This window comes from Fusarium phalaenopsidis, assembly GCF_050370095.1.
Source record: "Fusarium phalaenopsidis strain FUZ10S chromosome Unknown contig_32304, whole genome shotgun sequence".
Lineage (NCBI taxonomy): Eukaryota > Fungi > Ascomycota > Sordariomycetes > Hypocreales > Nectriaceae > Fusarium > Fusarium phalaenopsidis.
Genome location: NW_028145404.1, coordinates 2,317,992 through 2,336,184, shown reverse-complemented (window position 1 = coordinate 2,336,184; position 18,193 = coordinate 2,317,992). Strand labels below are relative to the sequence as shown.

General features: G+C 54.5%; 4 protein-coding genes across 4 annotated transcripts; 2 read left to right on the top strand and 2 right to left on the bottom strand.

The window, feature by feature from the left end:
* Positions 1–1,053: 1,053 nt before the first annotated feature.
* Positions 1,054–2,505, bottom strand: LRP88_10000 (uncharacterized protein; the record flags this gene model as incomplete). The annotated part of the gene is made up of 3 exons (XM_083246473.1): positions 1,054–1,125; positions 1,188–2,031; positions 2,087–2,505. The coding sequence occupies 3 exons, from the start codon at positions 2,503–2,505 to the stop codon at positions 1,054–1,056; spliced, it is 1,335 nt and encodes a 444-aa protein (XP_083097586.1).
* Positions 2,506–5,555: 3,050 nt separating this feature from the next.
* LRP88_09999 (uncharacterized protein) lies at positions 5,556–10,190 on the top strand (the record flags this gene model as incomplete). The annotated part of the gene is made up of 4 exons (XM_083246472.1): positions 5,556–5,747; positions 5,804–6,113; positions 6,167–8,811; positions 8,865–10,190. 4 exons carry the CDS (start codon positions 5,556–5,558, stop codon positions 10,188–10,190), a joined length of 4,473 nt encoding a protein of 1,490 aa, XP_083097585.1.
* An 859-nt stretch (positions 10,191–11,049) lies between these two features.
* Positions 11,050–11,972, top strand: LRP88_09998 (proteasome subunit beta; the record flags this gene model as incomplete). The annotated part of the gene is made up of 2 exons (XM_083246471.1): positions 11,050–11,178; positions 11,253–11,972. 2 exons carry the CDS (start codon positions 11,050–11,052, stop codon positions 11,970–11,972), a joined length of 849 nt encoding a protein of 282 aa, XP_083097584.1.
* Positions 11,973–12,186: 214 nt separating this feature from the next.
* LRP88_09997 (glycoprotease family-domain-containing protein) lies at positions 12,187–16,942 on the bottom strand (the record flags this gene model as incomplete). The annotated part of the gene is made up of 2 exons (XM_083246470.1): positions 12,187–13,476; positions 13,850–16,942. 2 exons carry the CDS (start codon positions 16,940–16,942, stop codon positions 12,187–12,189), a joined length of 4,383 nt encoding a protein of 1,460 aa, XP_083097583.1.
* Between the last annotated feature and the right edge of the window lie 1,251 nt (positions 16,943–18,193).

Genomic DNA, 18,193 nt, shown 5'->3' with positions numbered 1-18,193 from the left:
TGGGTGGCGGATTCAAATCTATATCCACGGTGTAGCAGCAGTCGAATGTTGAACGACTCCTCTCTTGCTTTCCATGATAATTTTCCCTGTTTGGATGCCGTGCGTAGTTGCATTCCGGTGCAATAACGGAGAGCCCCCTTGTCTATATCACACCCCCTGGTCTTGTCATTGCCCCGGTCCCACGGTACGAGGCTTGCGACAGGGCGTTTGTCACAGCGTCATTCGACCGGCACTGCAAGTCAGACTCGGGTAGTACGATGTTGCATGAGCTTGTGGTGGCTTACCAATTGCTGCTGAATTTGGTGTTGACTCTCACAGCCTGTTGATTGATCATGGCAAGGTTGGCAATATGGCAGACGGTGATCCCGAGATGACAGTATTACACTCACAAGGACATATTTGGCAAACCTTGTCTTTGCTACTATCATTGTCCATTAGCAATTATGGAAAGCCAAGAATGTTTACAACAGAGTAGAGGTTTAACCATCCATGGGTCCTAACCATTTCAATCCTATAATACTATCTATCTAGGTCATGAACATCCAGCAAATAGACAAGCAATATGTCAAACATCCCGCTACTCCTATTATTTCCTGTGTTCTTCTAATATATACCCGGAATTCAAGAACGCAATGTACCAAGTAACCAACTCATACCAGCATTCAAAACATCTTCTCGGCATAGGTAGTCTCCTAAACTGCCGGTAGCAGCCTGGCCTTCCTCCGAGCTTTCTTCGCTGTCATCGCCTCATGACAAGTCATGCAAGCTCTGCCCCGGGCGCTTCTGGCGTACTTGAGATCTCTTATTCGCTGCTTGCAGACAAAACATACGAAGCATGAGGGGCAGACAGCAGTATTGGGCCCAAGGATAACGGCGAGGTCCTCGATCTTGCTGCCACAATCTGCGCAATACTGCGAACAGTCATTGCAGGTAATAGTCCCATTTCCCTGGATCATGAGTTTGCCGTCTTGTTCCATAATGCAGCCGCACATACTACAGCGGAAGCAATTTCCATGCCAATGGAAGTCCCCTTGAATCTAGAGTTAGAAGCTGCTAAAACAAACGAGAATCAATGTGAACAACAGAAAACTCACCCAGGCTAAATGCTTCACCCTTCTCGAGCGGCTATACCCACAGATTGTCAGCAATTCTGGGAAACAACACTGGTGAGTTTGCTAGCAACTAACCCCTTGACAGCCAGTACATTGGCATAATTCGTCATCATGGTCCTTAACACCACTTTCTGGCTTGTAGTCTCTTATCTTGTCGAGTTCGTTCAGCCTGTCCGAGTTGGATAAGGGAGTGTGTGCCCTTTCAGGGGCTTCCTCGCCCTCCATCTCAGAACTAGATTCACTGGTCCAATCCCTTAGCTCTTCCTCTTCCTGGGAGAGCACGTTCAAGGGAAACCTCAAGTCCTCGAGCCCGGGGCTGGGTAGAGTGTGTGGCCCAGAGCTCGATGGTGAGTCAAGTCTGCTCTGTTCGTCAAAATCCTCGGGAGGCCACGTCAAGCCCTCGTTCTGAGCCTCAACTTGATAGTGTTCCCCATTCGCGAGGTCCATGGCCGTCAGAGGCATGGCGATGACTGACAGGATAGACACGTCTGCCAAGCTAAAGCCTGAGAAAACAGACCAGGTATGAGATCGTTCCGCGGAGCTGATGAATGAGCAGTCGCATGAGTTGCGCTGGTTCCGTTTGTATACCCACGACTGCTCGAGGATTCTCTCAAAGGGTAGTCTCAGCACCCTGGACTGATGTCCTTTTTCAGAGACGTGGTTCTGGTTGCCGCTCCCAATACTTTCTCTGGTGCGTCCTCTGATGCTCCCCCTGATTGTTTCGGTGTCGTCTTCATCGTTGTCTCTTGCCCAGATTGTCGATCGGTCATCTTCTTGCCGCTTGGTGAAGGTGCTCTGAGCATCAAATGAGTCTTGCGATTCATTCATCATTTGCCTCAGTGCTTTGTTCTCTTGCATAACACCTTCAATCAATGCCTCGAGACGTTTTTGAGACTGCCACGCCTCAAACTGAGTCTCGCTGTCGCCAGCTATTAGTCTCGTTGATTTCAACAAACGTTTGAGGCTAACAATACCGTTGCAGAATATTGAGCATCAAAGTTAGGGATGCCTTGTATCTTTGAACCTTGGCCATGTGTTCCTCGATATCTTTTGCATACTTGGGCCATACTGTAAACGCTTTCACCCGCGCAATGTTGTCCAGAGTGAGGAGAAGGGTCTCAAATTCAGAGAATGCCATCATAGCATCACTTAGGGTCACTCTCAAGTCATCAACCTGGATCATGGCCGTTCGCGTGGGATTAAGGGAGGCGAGGTTGTTCAGATATCGGTTTAGGGAGCACAGCGCCGACTGGGCATGTTTGACTTCGTTCTTGGCATCGCTAATGGTCGTCGGGGAGTTTTTGACAGAAGAGATGAAGTCGAGGAGACTATAGATCCTGCCTGCAGCTATGATAAGACCTGCTACGGATGAAGCAGCGCTGAAGGGTTCCATTGGAGCCGGAAGACGACGGTAGTGGAAATTGCAAAGAAGACGTCCATTCCGCAAAGAGGAAGCTCGCGGTACCAAATAAGAGAATCAGGGCTCGCATTCAGCCCAGGAGCTGTGGAAGCACCAGACGCCCTGTTTTGCTGCATCCCCCTTTGTCGAAACTGCCATACATCGTTTCGTGGAGGCTAAGAGGCGAGATGCAGCCAACGATTGGAACACGGAGGCTTTTGGCGGCCGAAGCTCTCCTGGTTGGGTGACAGATCATGTTTGTGTGAGGTGAATTATCACCAACGCTTTGAAAGGAAAGCAAAGAACGGTCACGGGATGGGCGGCTCACAACCTGCGACGGGAAAGAACCATTGACATATCATCTCCGAAGCCAAATTTCGTTTGGCTAGTGTTTCGATATTTGGTAGAAAGGCGACTATGAGGTCGAATCAAGTCATGTTGCAACTCGGACGAAGTAAGTTCACCTGAACTCTTTGTTGTGCATTTATCTCTCGTGCAGAGTTCGACAGGATCCTTTCAGGTCAAGAAATCGTCATGATGGAGCACACGTCGTCTCTTTTAGCTATCGAGCCGACTCTATTCGCCGCTTAACAGATTGGGCAATGGTCCGTCAACTTGGAAATGAAGATCCTTATCTGGTCTGTGAGGAGGCGCTAAAGTTGGCGGGCAGGGTTGGAACATTATAGCGATTGGACCAAGAGACACAAAAACAAGGCAAAAGCAAACAAGATCAGGAAACACTGCGATATTTTTTGTCGATTATCAGCTGGTGGACGGATATGGAGTACGTTTTCCCCTTGGCTGTATGCCCGTGCAGGGGTCGCAAGAGGGGATTCAAAGAAAGAAGGTTTAATAATGCCGGAAGTTCAGGTCGACGAGAGTGGCTGTGCATCTGCGGGTGGAGGAGAATGGGGATGGAGGTCGGAAATGGAGGCCGGAGGGCCGTGTGAAGCGCTGAGGCTCTTTTGCAGGGATGCACTGTATACTTTCTTACGACAGCACTCGACGAGAGCATATCACAGTGTACGACAGTCGCAACAGGCGAGATTGCAATGCAAGGGATTCACGGCATCTTGGTTCACCTTTGACACAGATGGATTGACCGACGGTCCAACAGCAGGCGAGCCATTAAGGGCAGGTCAGTGCAGCTAATAGCTCCCGAAGGCAACCCATGGAGGGCATGGCAAGGCGAGCCATGGCGGGCGGCCTCATTGCAGCAGTTAGACGCTGTGCCACAGCAACGCCCCCCTGGACAAGATGAATCAATCACGGGCAGTGACATTTGACGGCGTCACCCTGAACCTGGAGCCGTGTCTGGAACCGTTTCAGCTTGCATCTCTCTGCTGGAAGCCATCGCGAGGTCACGGAATGTAGGTAGACACCAGCACAGCACGGTGCGCAGCCATGATTGCGACAGCAAAGCAGCTGAAGAGCAAACAGGAAAGGTCCCGAAAAACAAAGGCATCAGGAACAGGGATTGATACCCAGGGACCCAGCCGCCGGCGTGCACACTAAGACGTCTCTGCTCGCCTGGCGCCAGATCTTGGATGGGATGTCACCCTAGGGTCCACCAAACCAAGCCCATTTACCAGCAGAGAGTGGACGCTGGAGAGGCCAGTTCGAGTCTCCCCGGACCATCAATTACGTAGGTGCTGCTCAGCGCCGCAGGGGACAGGCCAGAGCCTTGGACAGCTGAGCGATTGGCCAGGTTGGGAGACGGAGGACAGGGAGCTTACGAAGGGTGGGAATGGGTTACTTGGGATGGGGTGATAGGGTGACTCTGCATGTTGCATGTTTCTCCTCCTTCTGGATATAGGGAAATAGCCCGAATTTACTGGTGGGCTCATCCACGCAATAGCTCGGGGGCCAAGCGACGCTTGCTCCAGCTCCAGCTCCAGCTCTCTTGGGTTGTCGGCTCCTCCAGCTGCCAACAGGGCCCGTCGGTCAGTAAGAAAAGAAACAACGACGACTTTTGCCGTGGGGTGGAGATGGATGTTGTCTTTCTGTGACACGGATAGCTGCACGAACACGTACAGAGAGTTGCGAATGCTGCGAGATGTCCCCTTGACGCTTCTATGCCGAATACTATCATCATCGGCATCATCGTATTCATGCTTCTCCCTCAATGACTCTGATGTTCCGCCAGGCGTCGCAATCACCACAGCAGAAAACTCAGGCGCCAGACTTAATTATTTCCCAGATGGGCAGCGTTGACCCACTTGCCCACCTGCCGCCGCGCGCGCCCTCGGCCCGCCATCACCACCACTCCACCCACTGCATCATCACTGGTGTCATCCGCTGTCTGGGACTGATGATAGCTGGAGAACTCTCCGTTGCTCCAATTTCCCCCCCAGCCACAAACCAGCTCGGCTTGCGGGACCCGAGTGGTACACCAGCTGACGCCTGCAGTAGCCCGTCTGCCAAGGTACCTGCGCCGTACTGCGACTCTCCCAGAGACACCCCAGCTCCCTGACGATCGGGAGGGACCTGGCACGGCCGGGCGAGCTGCACGAGCTTGGAAGAAGCCAACCTACTCTCTGCAGCTGCACCTTCAACCTGCACCAACCGACCTTGTGCCAGGATTTCCTCCACCTTTTGTCTCTCCCTCTCTCCGTCTCCGATAACCCAACCCTGCCTGCGCCAGGTTTCCTTTTGTCGCCCTGCATTCTTTCTCTTCTTCTCCTTCTCCTTCTCTTATTCTTCCCTTCGACCCCGTTTCAACTCCTCTCCCGACAGACACAGAGCTGCCTTTGGCTGCAGAGTCGACTCCTCGTCTCAGTCAACCCGCGACTTAACTTGACTTGGCTTGAATCGAGCCAAGGCTAGGACCTAATCCGAACCACCCACCCCCGTCGTCACCTGGCACCACATCCCTCGAGAATCGGTCCCACGGTCGTCGATTACAACCGACGCCCTACCTCTGGATGCCTCGCGACGCTCATCACAGCTTCAATTGTCCCAATTGATCACACGACGATCCGCACACACCATCTTCGAAGCACCGAGTAGAGAGATAGCTGTCGCGGTGACGCTGCAACGGCGTTATGTCAACCGCCAAGGAGGCCAACGAGTTGAAGCAGCAGGGAGCTGTTGAAGCCGCTGCCAACCCCGAAAGCTCCGTTACCGCCGCCGATGCCCAGAAGGAAATCGTTGAGGCGTCCCGAAATGCCGGGGTTCCTGCCTTTACCTTTGATCCCGATGCGAGCCCCGAGCAGAAGAAAGCTCAGGCCCAAGCTGTACGCCTCTCATTCTCTTGGCCCCGCGACCACGACTAACCAAGCTTGTACTGCAGGCTATCCCACCCGAACTGCAGCATAGCAGACGGCCAAAGGGCGCCGCCATCATCACCGATGTTGACGATGGCACCGGCCCTGTCGAGGACCTCCCAGAGCCCAGCAAGGATGGAGTCTTGGATGTCGCACGAGACGAGCAGGGAAAGCCTCTCGCTGATGGTGTTGACCCCGCCTCTGAAGAGGCTCCCTACTCGCGCACAGGTTGGGCTCCGCGACTTGGATGGCCAAGCGACGAGCTTCTAGAGCAGGAAAGCCTGCTCGATCATGGAACCTGGGTAGAGGGAAAGCTCCCAGATACTCTCTACGGCGGTAGGTTCTCCATCACTTACATGTTCTAAAGCGCAACGGACTAACATGTACAGACTGGTATCACAACACTGGACTTGTCATCTTTGCTTGTATCAGCTCCTGGCTTGTCGCTGTCTTTGGCGGCGGTCTTGCTTGGGTTATTATCATCATGGCCATTTGCTCCACCTATTACCGGACCTCCCTGCGACGAGTGCGACGCAACTTCCGCGACGACATCACTCGTGAGTTGGCGCTCAAGAAGCTCGATAACGATAACGAATCCCTCGAATGGATCAACTCATTCTTGGTCAAGTTCTGGCCCATCTACCAGCCCGTCCTCGCTCAGACCATCATCAACTCTGTCGACCAGGTTCTCAGCTCTGCCACTCCCGCCTTCCTGGATAGCTTGAAGCTCAGGACCTTTACTCTGGGTTCCAAGCCTCCGCGCATGGAGCATGTCAAGACTTACCCCAAGACCGAGGACGACATTGTCATGATGGACTGGAAGTTCAGCTTTACCCCCAACGATACCGACGATATGACTTCCCGCCAGCTCAAGAACAAGGTCAACCCCAAGATTGTGCTCGAGATCCGAATCGGCAAGGCCATGATTAGCAAGGGCCTTGACGTCATTGTTGAGGACATGGCTTTCTCCGGTATCATGCGCCTCAAGATCAAGCTTCAGATCCCGTTTCCCCACATTGACCGCGTGGAAATGTGCTTCCTCGAGCGACCCACCATTGATTACGTCTGTAAGCCGCTCGGTGGTGAGAACTTTGGTTTCGATATCAACTTCATTCCTGGCTTGGAGAGTTTCATTCTCGAGCAGATTCACGGTAACCTGGGCCCCATGATGTATGCGCCCAAGGTCTTTCCCATCGAAGTTGCCAAGATGTTGGCTGGCAACCCCGTTGATCAGGCTGTCGGTGTTGTTGCCGTGACCCTTCACGGTGCTCATGGCCTGAAGAACAGCGACAACTTCGGTGGAACCGTCGATCCCTACGCATCCATCAGCTTGAACAGACGCCAGGAGCTCGCCCGAACCAAGGTCGTGGAGGACAACTCCAACCCGAGATGGAACGAGACCCACTACATCATCATCACCTCTTTCAACGATTCTCTTGATATCCAGGTTTTCGACCACAACGATTTCCGCAAGTCCAAGGAGCTCGGTGTCGCCTCTTTCCCCCTCGAGAACATCGAGGAGCTCAATGTGTATGAAAACGAACGACTTGAGGTCATTGCTGACGGCAAGGCTCGTGGTGTAGTTTCTTGTGATCTCCGCTTCTTCCCTGTGCTCGAAACCATGAAGAACGCTGAGGGACAAGATGAGCCTCCACCCGAGTCTAACCAGGGTATTCTCCGTTTCACAGTGGAGCAGGCCAAGGATCTGGATGGCACCAAGAGTCTCGTGGGAATGCTCAACCCGTATGCAGTCATGTTCTTGAACGGTAAGGAGGTGCACCACACCAAGAAGCTGAAGCGCACCAACAACCCCATCTGGGACAACGGCTCGAAGGAAATTCTCATCACGGATCGCAAGAAGGCCAAGCTCGGTGTCACAATCAAGGATGATCGAGATCTTACTGGAGACCAGGTGCTCGGCAAGTATCAGATCAAGCTCGACGAGATGCTGGAATGTATGGAACAAGGCAAGGAATGGTACAACCTACATGGCGCTCACACCGGCCGTGTCAAGATGATGGCACAGTGGAAGCCGGTGGCCATTTCTGGCGTGGCCAGCACTGGCGGCTATGTCACCCCCATTGGTGTGATGCGATTCCATTTCAAGAAGGCCACTGATCTCCGCAACTTCGAGGCCTTTGGCAAGTCGGACCCGTACACTCGAGTTTTGCTCTCCGGTATTGAAAAGGCGCGAACCGTCACTTTCCGAAATGACCTCAACCCTGAGTGGGATGAGGTGCTCTATGTCCCCATTCATTCTGCTCGCGACAGACTCGCTCTGGAGGTGATGGACACGGAAAAGGTCGGCAAGGACCGAAGTCTGGGAATGATCGAAGTCTTTGCTGCCGACTATGTTGCGCAAGACGAAACTGGAGAGTATCTGGTTAACGATAGGAAGGAGCCCCGCGAAGAAGGGCTGCGCCTCCATAATAAGGGCATTGCCAAGGGAACTCTGCACTACACAGTTGCGTTCTACCCCTGTCTGAACGTCGCCGACCCTGAAGAGGAGGAAGAGGAAGAGAAGGAAAAGGAAGAGGCAGAGAAGGAGAAGCAGGAATCTGGAGAGGAAGGCGACCTCACTCAGCAAAGGTCAGCAGATGCCGGCAAGTTCAACGCAACCCTGGACAAGCCCAAGGAAAAGGACGCCGAGCCACCCACTCCCACAACCGTCGGACGTCCCTCCACCACACAAAGGCCTTCGGTGGACGAGCCCAAGGGCCCTGCCAAGATCCGACTCACCCCGGAACAGCTGCTCAAGTACGAGAGTGGTCTGCTCATCTTCAGGCTCATGGAGGCCGAGATGCCAGAGAGCCACGGTCTTCTCGAGGTCCTGGTGGACGACATGGCGTATCCTTCCTACGTGTCTTCTACTGCTCGCAGCAAGTCACACAAGTTTGAGGAGATTGGAGACTGCTTTATTCGCGAGTTGGACTTTTCACGCCTCACTCTCAGGGCTCGAAAGAAGGGTGATGACCAAGACGATCTCATGGCATCGCTTTCTGGCAACACTCTGGAAACCCTCAAGCAGTGTCTGGTATGTCACATCGTCAGCTATTTCTGTAACATCATAAGACTAACTTGTTGTAGAACAACCCGACGACTCTCAAGCTCAAGGGCGAGGATGGCCGTCCCGCTAGTGTCAAGGTCAGCTTGAAGTACATCCCCGTCAAGATGCAGCTCGACCCAAGCGAGAGCATCAACAACATGGGCAAGCTCCGTGTGGATATTCTGGACGGCGCAGACCTGCCTTCGGCCGATCGCAATGGCAAGAGTGATCCTTACTGCAAGTTTGAGCTCAATGGCCAGGAGATCTACAAGACCAAGGTGCAGAAGAAGACGCTGAACCCTACTTGGAACGAGTTCTTCGAGGTCAGCGTCCCATCGAGGACTGCAGCCGACTTCAAGGTCTCGGTGTGGGATTACGACTTTGCAGACAAGCCCGACTTCTTGGGTGGTGCAGACGTCAACCTGGAGTCTCTGGACCCCTTCAGGCCATCTGAGACTAGATATATCCTGGATGGCAAGTCGGGAACCATCCGAATCCGACTCTTGTTCCGACCCGACTACGTGACACGAACCCGACAAGGCACATCGACGTTTGGCGGAACATTCTCGAGTGCTCCTGGACGCATCGTAACTGGCGTCGCCGGTGCGCCTATCAAGGGCGGCGTGGCAGTGGCTGGCGTCGTCGGTCATGGTGTAGGAAAGGGTGCCTCGTTCCTCCGTCGCGGTCTATTCAATAAGAAGGAGAACGGCGACATTGAGGAGGAGACGGTGCCAGAGGTGGTGGAGCCCCCAACTATGGCGTCCAACGGCAGTGCAGGGTCCAACGGTGGTCTTCGACGGCCGCCTGCCATTGTGGAGGAGGTTGACGCGCCTGCAATGGGACGGCCATCCACCAGCAATGGCCACTCCCGGTCAAAGAGCATTGGACAGTCGTCGGTCCACAGCACACTTCCTGGTGGCGCGGCAGGCGGCACGGCGTCCTTCACTGTGGTGGGAGCGTCAGGATTTCCGCCAGCGTCGGATCTGTACATCATCATCTCGCAGATCAACCCTAAGGAGAAGACGGTGGGCAAGACCAAGCACTTCAAGTCATCGTCAGGCCAGTGGCAATTTGACGAGACGTTCAAGTTCCACTGCACACCGGACGCTCAGTTCAAGATTGAGGCCAAGGGACAGCACCTTTTTGGTAGCGATGACGACCTGGGCGAGCACATCTACTTTGTGGATGAGTCTGGTGCCTCGACGGCCAAGGATCTGTCTGTGGGCAGCGGAAGCGTAACGCTCAAGAGCAGCTTCCAGCCTGCGGAGCCAACCCTGGCACCCGAGAGCCCCAAAACTCAGCTTCGACGAAGTTTCCTGAGCAAGCGAGAGGGACGGACCAGCAGGGAGGTGACGCCAAATCCCTAAGCTGAAGTGTCTCGTCTTGTCTCTGCTTGACACGCGTGATGTTTCTTTGAGTTCCTTTTTTTTTTCTGTGTTATGATGCGACTACTACAAATCTCGATATTGTTTCCTGGATTGTGAAGGTTGGCGAGAGTTAGGTCACCTAGGGAATGGAGGGTGTTCTCTTATGGATGGGAGGGGAAGATGACAATACGTCTTGACTGCAGAGACCAAAGTGGTAGCTTCATTTACTTGAGTTTGATATCCTCTGGAAGTTGGGTTCGGTTCCTTGGCGCGGATTGGATTCAATAGGTAGGGTAATTAGGTAGGAGATTAGTAAGACGCCCGGGAAGGGGTGAATGAATGAATTGAAAAGCATTTAAACAAAGAGTGTTGGCATTATAGGAGTTTGAACTGCCAGGAACCGCCTATGATAGAGACGGTATGGTGATGTTTCTTGTTGGAAATGCAGATGCCTGATATTCAAGGCACCCACTAGGCCGCACAGGGGAGCGTCACCTCTGGCAGGTACGTACCCCACCACCCGTTACTGTTAGCAGGTGCTCTCAGTTGACGCGCGCAATGGGAGCTGCCTGAGCCTCAGCTTGACTGGACTGGAGCTTCTGCCAATCCACACTCAAGCACCAACCATCACCACCGCCGCCGCCATCGCCATCACTTCCTCCACGACGACGATACCCCAATCTCGACCGCGAACAATAATCGACAGCCTCGATTAGATAATCTCGACTCTCGAATCTTGTCCTCTAGACACTTTACTCGGCAAGCGATCCTCATCGCCTGCCAGTTCCAGGGCGTCAACATCGTCATCGACGAGCCGCCACGACCTTTGTAGACTTGCCGTCACTTCATCACAGCAAATATGGACTCTCTTGTCGCAAAATACAGCCGGCCGGCGTACCAGCAGAATGAGCCCTTTGAGGACCAGGATGAGCTGGTGAATCCCATGGCCGACCTCTCCATCAAGTTTGCCATGCCTCCCGTTGCTCAGGTTCGCCCATTAACCCTCCTCTGAGAGCTCCAAAAAGCTCTCCCTAATCTAAAAATGCTAACTCAAATCTCCAGCCCTCATCATGGCTCCGAGCTGCCACCGATGACCGATCCAACCCCGACTGCCCCATCAAGATCGCCCACGGAACCACGACCCTGGCGTTCCGCTTCCAGGGCGGCATCATCGTCGCTACCGACTCGCGAGCCACGGCCGGCAACTGGATCGCCTCGCAGACTGTCAAGAAGGTGATCGAGATCAACAGCGTCCTCCTAGGCACCATGGCCGGTGGCGCCGCCGACTGCCAGTACTGGCTCGCCTGGCTGGGAATGCAGTGCCGCCTGCACGAGCTCCGACACAAGCGCCGCATCAGCGTGGCCGCCGCCAGCAAGATCCTCGCCAACCTCGTCTACAGCTACAAGGGCATGGGCCTCAGCATGGGCACCATGTGCGCCGGTGTCACCAAGGAGGAGGGTCCCGCCCTCTACTACGTCGACAGCGACGGCACCCGCCTCGCCGGCAACCTCTTCTGTGTCGGTTCCGGCCAGACCTTTGCCTACGGTGTGCTCGACGCCGAGTACCGCTACGACCTGACGGACGAAGAGGCCCTCGAGCTCGGCAAGCGAAGTATCCTGGCCGCCACCCACCGAGACGCCTACTCTGGTGGCTTCATCAACCTGTACCACGTCAAGGAGGAGGGCTGGGTCAAGCACGGCTTCAACGACACCAACCCCATCTTCTGGAAGACCAAGCTGGAGAAGGGCGAGTTCACCAACGTGACGAGCGAGCTGGAATAGACGGGACATTAGAGGGACGTGGATGATAGAGGGTTGGTTCTTGTACCGGTTCGGCTGAGGGTATAAAGCTCCAGATGGGCCGCGTAATATGTACAACAAAGGCTTTTCTGTTGTGAAAAGGTCATCTAGATTCCAACGCCTGCTCGTGATGTCTTTGTGAATTACAATAGTATACAGGGCGAGCACACGGCTCATGCTCACATGAAGATTTATATCATGACTCTCGTTTCACCCAACCGTCAACACCCAATATGCCCTCCCCATGCTCCGGGTCCATAGGCCACTTGCCAATCCCCGTGATATTCACCTCAGACTCCCAACCGGCCTGGAACATTTCCATGCCCGTCCACGCAATCATGGCGGCGTTGTCGGTGCAGAGCTCAACAGGTGGTGCTACGATCTGCAAATGTCCAAACCCACGAACTGCCAGCATCCGTCGAAGAACATGCATGAGGAAGCGATTACTCGCCACACCGCCAGCCACGACGAGCGTCTTTGCCTCACACAGCTCTGGTCTATCCTCCAAGGCTACGCAGAGCCGGCCTGCGAGGTGTGTAAAGGCCGCCATCATGGTGTGTTGTGCCAGTGTCTGGCGCTCAACCACAGACATGGATGATCCTGATTCCGTAGCAATATTGTGCACATGCGTGTAGATACTGCTAAAGGAAAAAGCGAGCTTACGGCTCTGTCTAAACGGCGTCGGTACAACCCAGTCGTATCCCGAGGGAGGAGGCTCCATCTCAACAGCTCGCGAGGCCGGCGGTGTGAAGACGGACTCGTAAGCAGACTCCATGCCCTCGCCTGGTGGGAAGGCAAAGGCCTCGAGGAGACGACCGTACATGACGTGGTCGCTCGAGTCAAAGACATCCGCGGGGAGGATGTCACGGGCTGTCTGGTCGAGCAGGTTCCCGACGGCAATATCGCCGCTCGTGGCGAGGATGGCGTGGTCAGTGAGGCCGGACGAGTAGACGAGCTGCGTGTGTCCTCCAGAGACGAGGAGGGATAGAAATGGAAACTCTGGTCCGGATCGGGTCCTCTCCTCCGTCTCCGTCTCTCCCATGCTCATGCCCAGCGCTCTCGCCAGACGAGGTGTCAAGGCGTGAGCCTGCATGTGGTGGACTCCCACCAACGGCACACCCCAAGCAACCGCAAGTCCCTTTGCCATATCGATTCCAATCCCCAAGTTGGAGCGCATCCCAGGCCCGCGCGTCACCGAGACAAAGTCCGGGATCTGCTTGCGAGCGCCGCCGGGCGCAGTGCAATGCCTTCCATCACCAACATCGTCAGGCAGAGCGTCGAGGGCACGGCGGACGAGGGGTGCCAGCGCAGAGCTGTGGCCCTTTGCGGCGACCAGCGGGTGTATTCCCTTGAAGGCGCGGTTGTCGGACGATATGCGCTCGTTGAAGAGGAGCTCGATCGACTTGGGCGTGTGCCGGAGGATGGCGACTCCAGTGTCGTCGCAGGATGTCTCGATGGCGAGCGTCACGAGGGAGCGGCTACGGCGCTGGATGGCGGCGACGAGGGGGAGGCGCCGGCGGCTGCATTGTAGGAGGGAGTGCATCGACGGAGCACGAGCGGGATGGCGGATGGTGGGTTTCGGTTGAAGCTTTTGAAAGCGACGCCGGTCGGCAATTTTAGTTTACGGCAGATGGCGGAACCGGACGGCCCCACTCTCCGGTGTGGGGGCCGGAGCATTTAAGAACCTCACTCACATAAACAACTTGAAATCACAGTTTATGAGTTCAATCTAGATGTTTTATAGACCAATCAAGGATCCTAGAAGCTCCGTTTTACCCAGACGCCCCGTCCAATGCATCCGCTACATGCTCCCATTAATCAGATTAAGTACTGTGCTGTATTTTTCACACCCAGTTTACCCATTGGCATTTGCATCCTCCGGTCCCGCCGTCGAATCCGCCAAACTTCTCGTCTCCGTCTGATCGCTTGTTGATCCATGTTCCACCGTAGGCAATGTTGTTGGCCAGCAACTTGGGATTGCCCTCATCTACCTGCTGCCGGTTGTTAATCGGCCACGCCCACACAAACTTCTTCCCCCGATCTCCGCCGTGGGTATCCATGGTCACTGTCACCGGGTACGGCATTGTGCCTGGTCGGATCAGCTCCTTGGAACCATCGATGCTACCCATGCCCTTAGGCTCAAGTAGTGACGATGTGTTGCTTGCGAGCTTGCGTGTCCAGATTTGAACCAGCAGCCGTGTCTCGCTCCAAGTGGTGAGGAAATCGGCCTCAGTTTCCCCGCAGCCGCCATCCTCGTCCAATGGGATGTCACCCTCGTCAGTTTTGTTGAGAACCGTTATCGATTTCAGGTAGATAGTTCGCTTGAAGTACGTGTAGAACCCGTAGTGCTCCGTAGGGAGACCACGGTCGTAGAGCCGCACCGGTTGCTGCACAGGCTTTGGCAGCAACACAGCTGGCTTGGGTTTGCCGTCTTCATCTAGCTCAGGCGGCGGGAGAGCGTCGGTCAGGTTGACCTTGACTTCCGGCGAGCTATCACGCTTAACCAGCTCCTTGGTCTCCTCCGTCTCAATGGAATCTACCAGACTGATGTAGAAAGGCGTTGCTTCACCTGCCTTCTCCTTCGATTTGATATCGTCAGTCGTGTTGCCCAAGAACCACATCTCCTGAAAGTTTGGCTGGTCAGGGCTGGGTTCAAAGTCGGATGTCTGTCGCTCTCGGATCAAGCTGCTCGCACGCGCCGCGATCCCAATACTTCGGCGGTGCTTGAGTGAAGGGGGTTCTCCGTTAGGAACCTTCCACTCATTGCGTGTACTGTTGTCCCACTGGATCTGCATCATGATGGTCGGCTGGGTAGGCTTGTAAGGGGCAACCGACTTGTGCTGCTCCTTGGGGAGAGCACAGCTCCACATGGTTGAGGGCTCAGTGCAGCCAGACTTGGCCACAACGTTGTCTGGTCCAACCACCGTCAGACCTCCTGTGGGCATAGGAGGGAAATCTGTCAGGTTGACCCAAATCGAGGGGAGTTCCTTCTTGTGGTGGGGGCGGCTCAAAACGACACCCAGTGTGATGGCCAGAATCATCAGAGCAATGACGACTCCAACCACAATCATCCAAACTCGTCGACGTTTGCGTCCCTCCCGACCAGTTCGACCAAAGCAGCCCTCCTTGGGGATACATCCCCTACCCCTCCAGAAGCCACCCAAGCGTCGGGCTACCACCTCTTCCTTCTCGTGCCGACGTCGTGTACGCTCAACCTTGGTCATTTCCCCCCCATCAGCGAGCGAGTGTTCTTGGGGTACAAAGGTTCCAATTGGTCGTGTTGGGAGTGGCATCTGCGAGAGTCGAATATTGTCCCGGATGTTCTCGCGGGGAGCAGGCGTCAATGGGACTTCTTGCAAACGAGTACCCCTTTGAGAAGACATGGTTGAGGCAAGGCCTGGAGACATGGGCCCAGGAGACGTAGGTCCGGGGGGTGGTGGGAACTGGGTCTGAAGAGCATGTCCAGGTGGCAGTACAGCTGCGTACTTGATCGGCGTGCCTTCAGTCTTCTTTGGCGGAGGCGAGTATGGGGGTGGCTGCTCAGAGATAACCTCTGACGTGATGACAATCCGCGGCTTCACAATGCTCGAGGTTGCGTTGGGGACTGGAGATGACCGAGCGGTTGAAGGGCCAGAAGAAGACTCGGCTATGCTTTCGATACGAGGCGAGGGCGTTCGACGTGGTATAGGCTCCTTGACGATGGGTGTCTGGAATGGACCAAGCAGCAGGTTCGGCGTGAGGTACAGGTTTGGGTTCGAATTCGGGTTTTGGGTTTGTTTCGGCTGGGGCTTGTCCTCAACCTTATTCCACCACTCGTCAATGCGACTATCTTTGGGTGATTCAAAGGTCTGCTTCAAAGCGGTCGTGAAGGTGAGCCTCTTGTCCATGAAGGGAGTGACAACATGATGATCCCACCACCCGCGAGTCTTTGAACCAGCGCTGTCGGGGGTCACTCCAGGTGACTTGGTCTTCATCTGTTTCTGTGGGCTTGAGGTTCCATCCTCTTCAAAGAGGGTACAGGGGGTACCGCTGTCCGATTCCTCAGGAGCGTTACCGCCCATGTCGATGCTAACATGCCGATTGTTTTGTGCCTTCTTGAAGTTTTCTGGAACCGCTGGTACTGGAGGAGCGTCGCTATCGGGGGGGACTGGGAATTGCGAATAGATGCTCGAAGCATAGCGGATTGTGCTGAACGATGAGGCAGTATCAGGAGTATCAGGCGACCATACTGACTTCTGTTGGGCAGCAGTCGGTAGTGGCTTGGAAGTAGGAACAGGGGCAGCAAGGTGGCCAGGCACTGGTTGTCGCTGAGGAGGTTCGGGGTGAGGAGTCTCGATAGGGGTCGGCGAGGTATTGTAACCTCCCACGGAACCATTCGCCTCTTCAGACGAAAGAGAAATGCCAATCACGATGGGTCGGTCATCTGGTGAGAGCTTTTGATCCAAAGTTCGTCCTGACTGGGCCGATAGTAGTTGAGGCGAGGCGGTCGCTGGGCTTTGATCCTTGCCCCTCTTGAACCAGTTCCAGTTTCCTACTGAAGCCGAGTTTGGCTCTCCTTCCAGAGCCCTCAGGGCAGCAGCATCGACGAACCTCCCAGTACGGCCCACTGGTGTGTGCCTGGTATGGCCGAAGTTGGTCTGGCGTCGGAAAGTAGACATGTCCGTAATGAGCTTGATACCTGCCTTGGCATTTTGGGCCTTCTGGCGTTGTCGAGACTTGACTCGTATGGCTCTAGCAGCGGAGACTCTCGATGATCGTTGTCCGTAAAGCTTGGAAGTTCGAGATGATACGCGATGCGCCGGGGTGAAGTCGGTCGAGGCCTGCTCGCTGGCGTGGGTTGGCGCGGCGTGGTCATCGTCCTCCCAGTCTTCCCAGTCCTCCTGTACTCGCGGTTGGGCTGCTGTATAGGGAGGAGGGTAAGGTGGGAGTTGAGGCTGTGCGGAATAGTTCATGGTGTGATATCGAAGTGTATTAGATGGAAATAGAAAGGAAAGAGAGTCGAAGAAGGAAAGAAAGGGAGCAGCAACAGGTCATCAAATATGCAAGACTGGCTCTCGAGCGTTGACAATGATCATATGTTTTGTTGTTAAAGGACGTCAACAACGCGGTCGGTCGAACGGTAAGTCGTGGCGCAAAACGAGACAGATGATGCAGACAGAACGATCAACAAAGAATGAATATCCCGAACAGATCAATGAGGGGGGTGACAGACAATCAATGAGGTATTGTTCAGCACAAAGGAAAGGAGCTTGACCAAGGAAATAGATGAAAAGGGAATAGTTTGCCCGTGGCCAAAAGACTGACAATGAGCAGTGAGAAAGAAGGAAAAGGTCAAAGGTCAGAATCTAAAGAAAAACAATGGGCAACGCTACGTGAATAGGAAAGTTGGGCGAATGTAAGGATGCGGCCGATACCACCACCGCCCGCCACTGCATGCTGCACTGTCGGCCTGGGACAGAAGACCCGCCAGAATGGGCAGGACCAAGGGCGCAAGCCCTCTTGATTGGGCAAGGCCAAGAGACTTGCATCGATTCGCAACATGGCTAAATAAAGCCTCTTGAAACCCAGATGTTGAACAACGGCTCATAGGCGGGGGGTTGAATGAGCTGGCGCAACCAGATGTGTGGAATAGCCGCCCAGCTTCTGGGGTTCGGTGCTGTGATTGGTCAGGCCTAAGCGCCGACGTATGCTGTGCGTGATTGGATGCTTGTCGCGGGTCGACGGCTTGGCGACCGCATCCCCAGCATCCAACGCCGAACCAGAGCGCGAGATACAGGGGCCAGGAGAGATTGCTCATCAAACGGAGAAGGAATGTCTCTGATGGTGATGCAGACGAGAGCTCGATTGGTGCATGTCGCGATGATTCGGATCCGGATGCTCCCATCCGGCAGCCGTTGATCTGTTGGCAGTCCCTGGTAGGTAGGTCGTAGGCGTCAGGTGAGTGCTGGAGGATCATTTCTCCTGCCTGTATGCAGGTGTAGTAGTATTTGAATGCGGCCGCTTGGCCAATTCGCCGTGAGTATTTGACGGATTCCGACACGAATCTCTGCATACTGCAAGCCACAGTCAATGCCCCATTGGAGTGAAGACATTTTGAATCTCGGAAGTCAGGCAAATCTAGTTGTGAGGGCGATTGTGTTTTAGATGAAGTTGACGATAGGAGGTGGATGGATGTGGTTCAGCATCACATGACAAACAGAGGT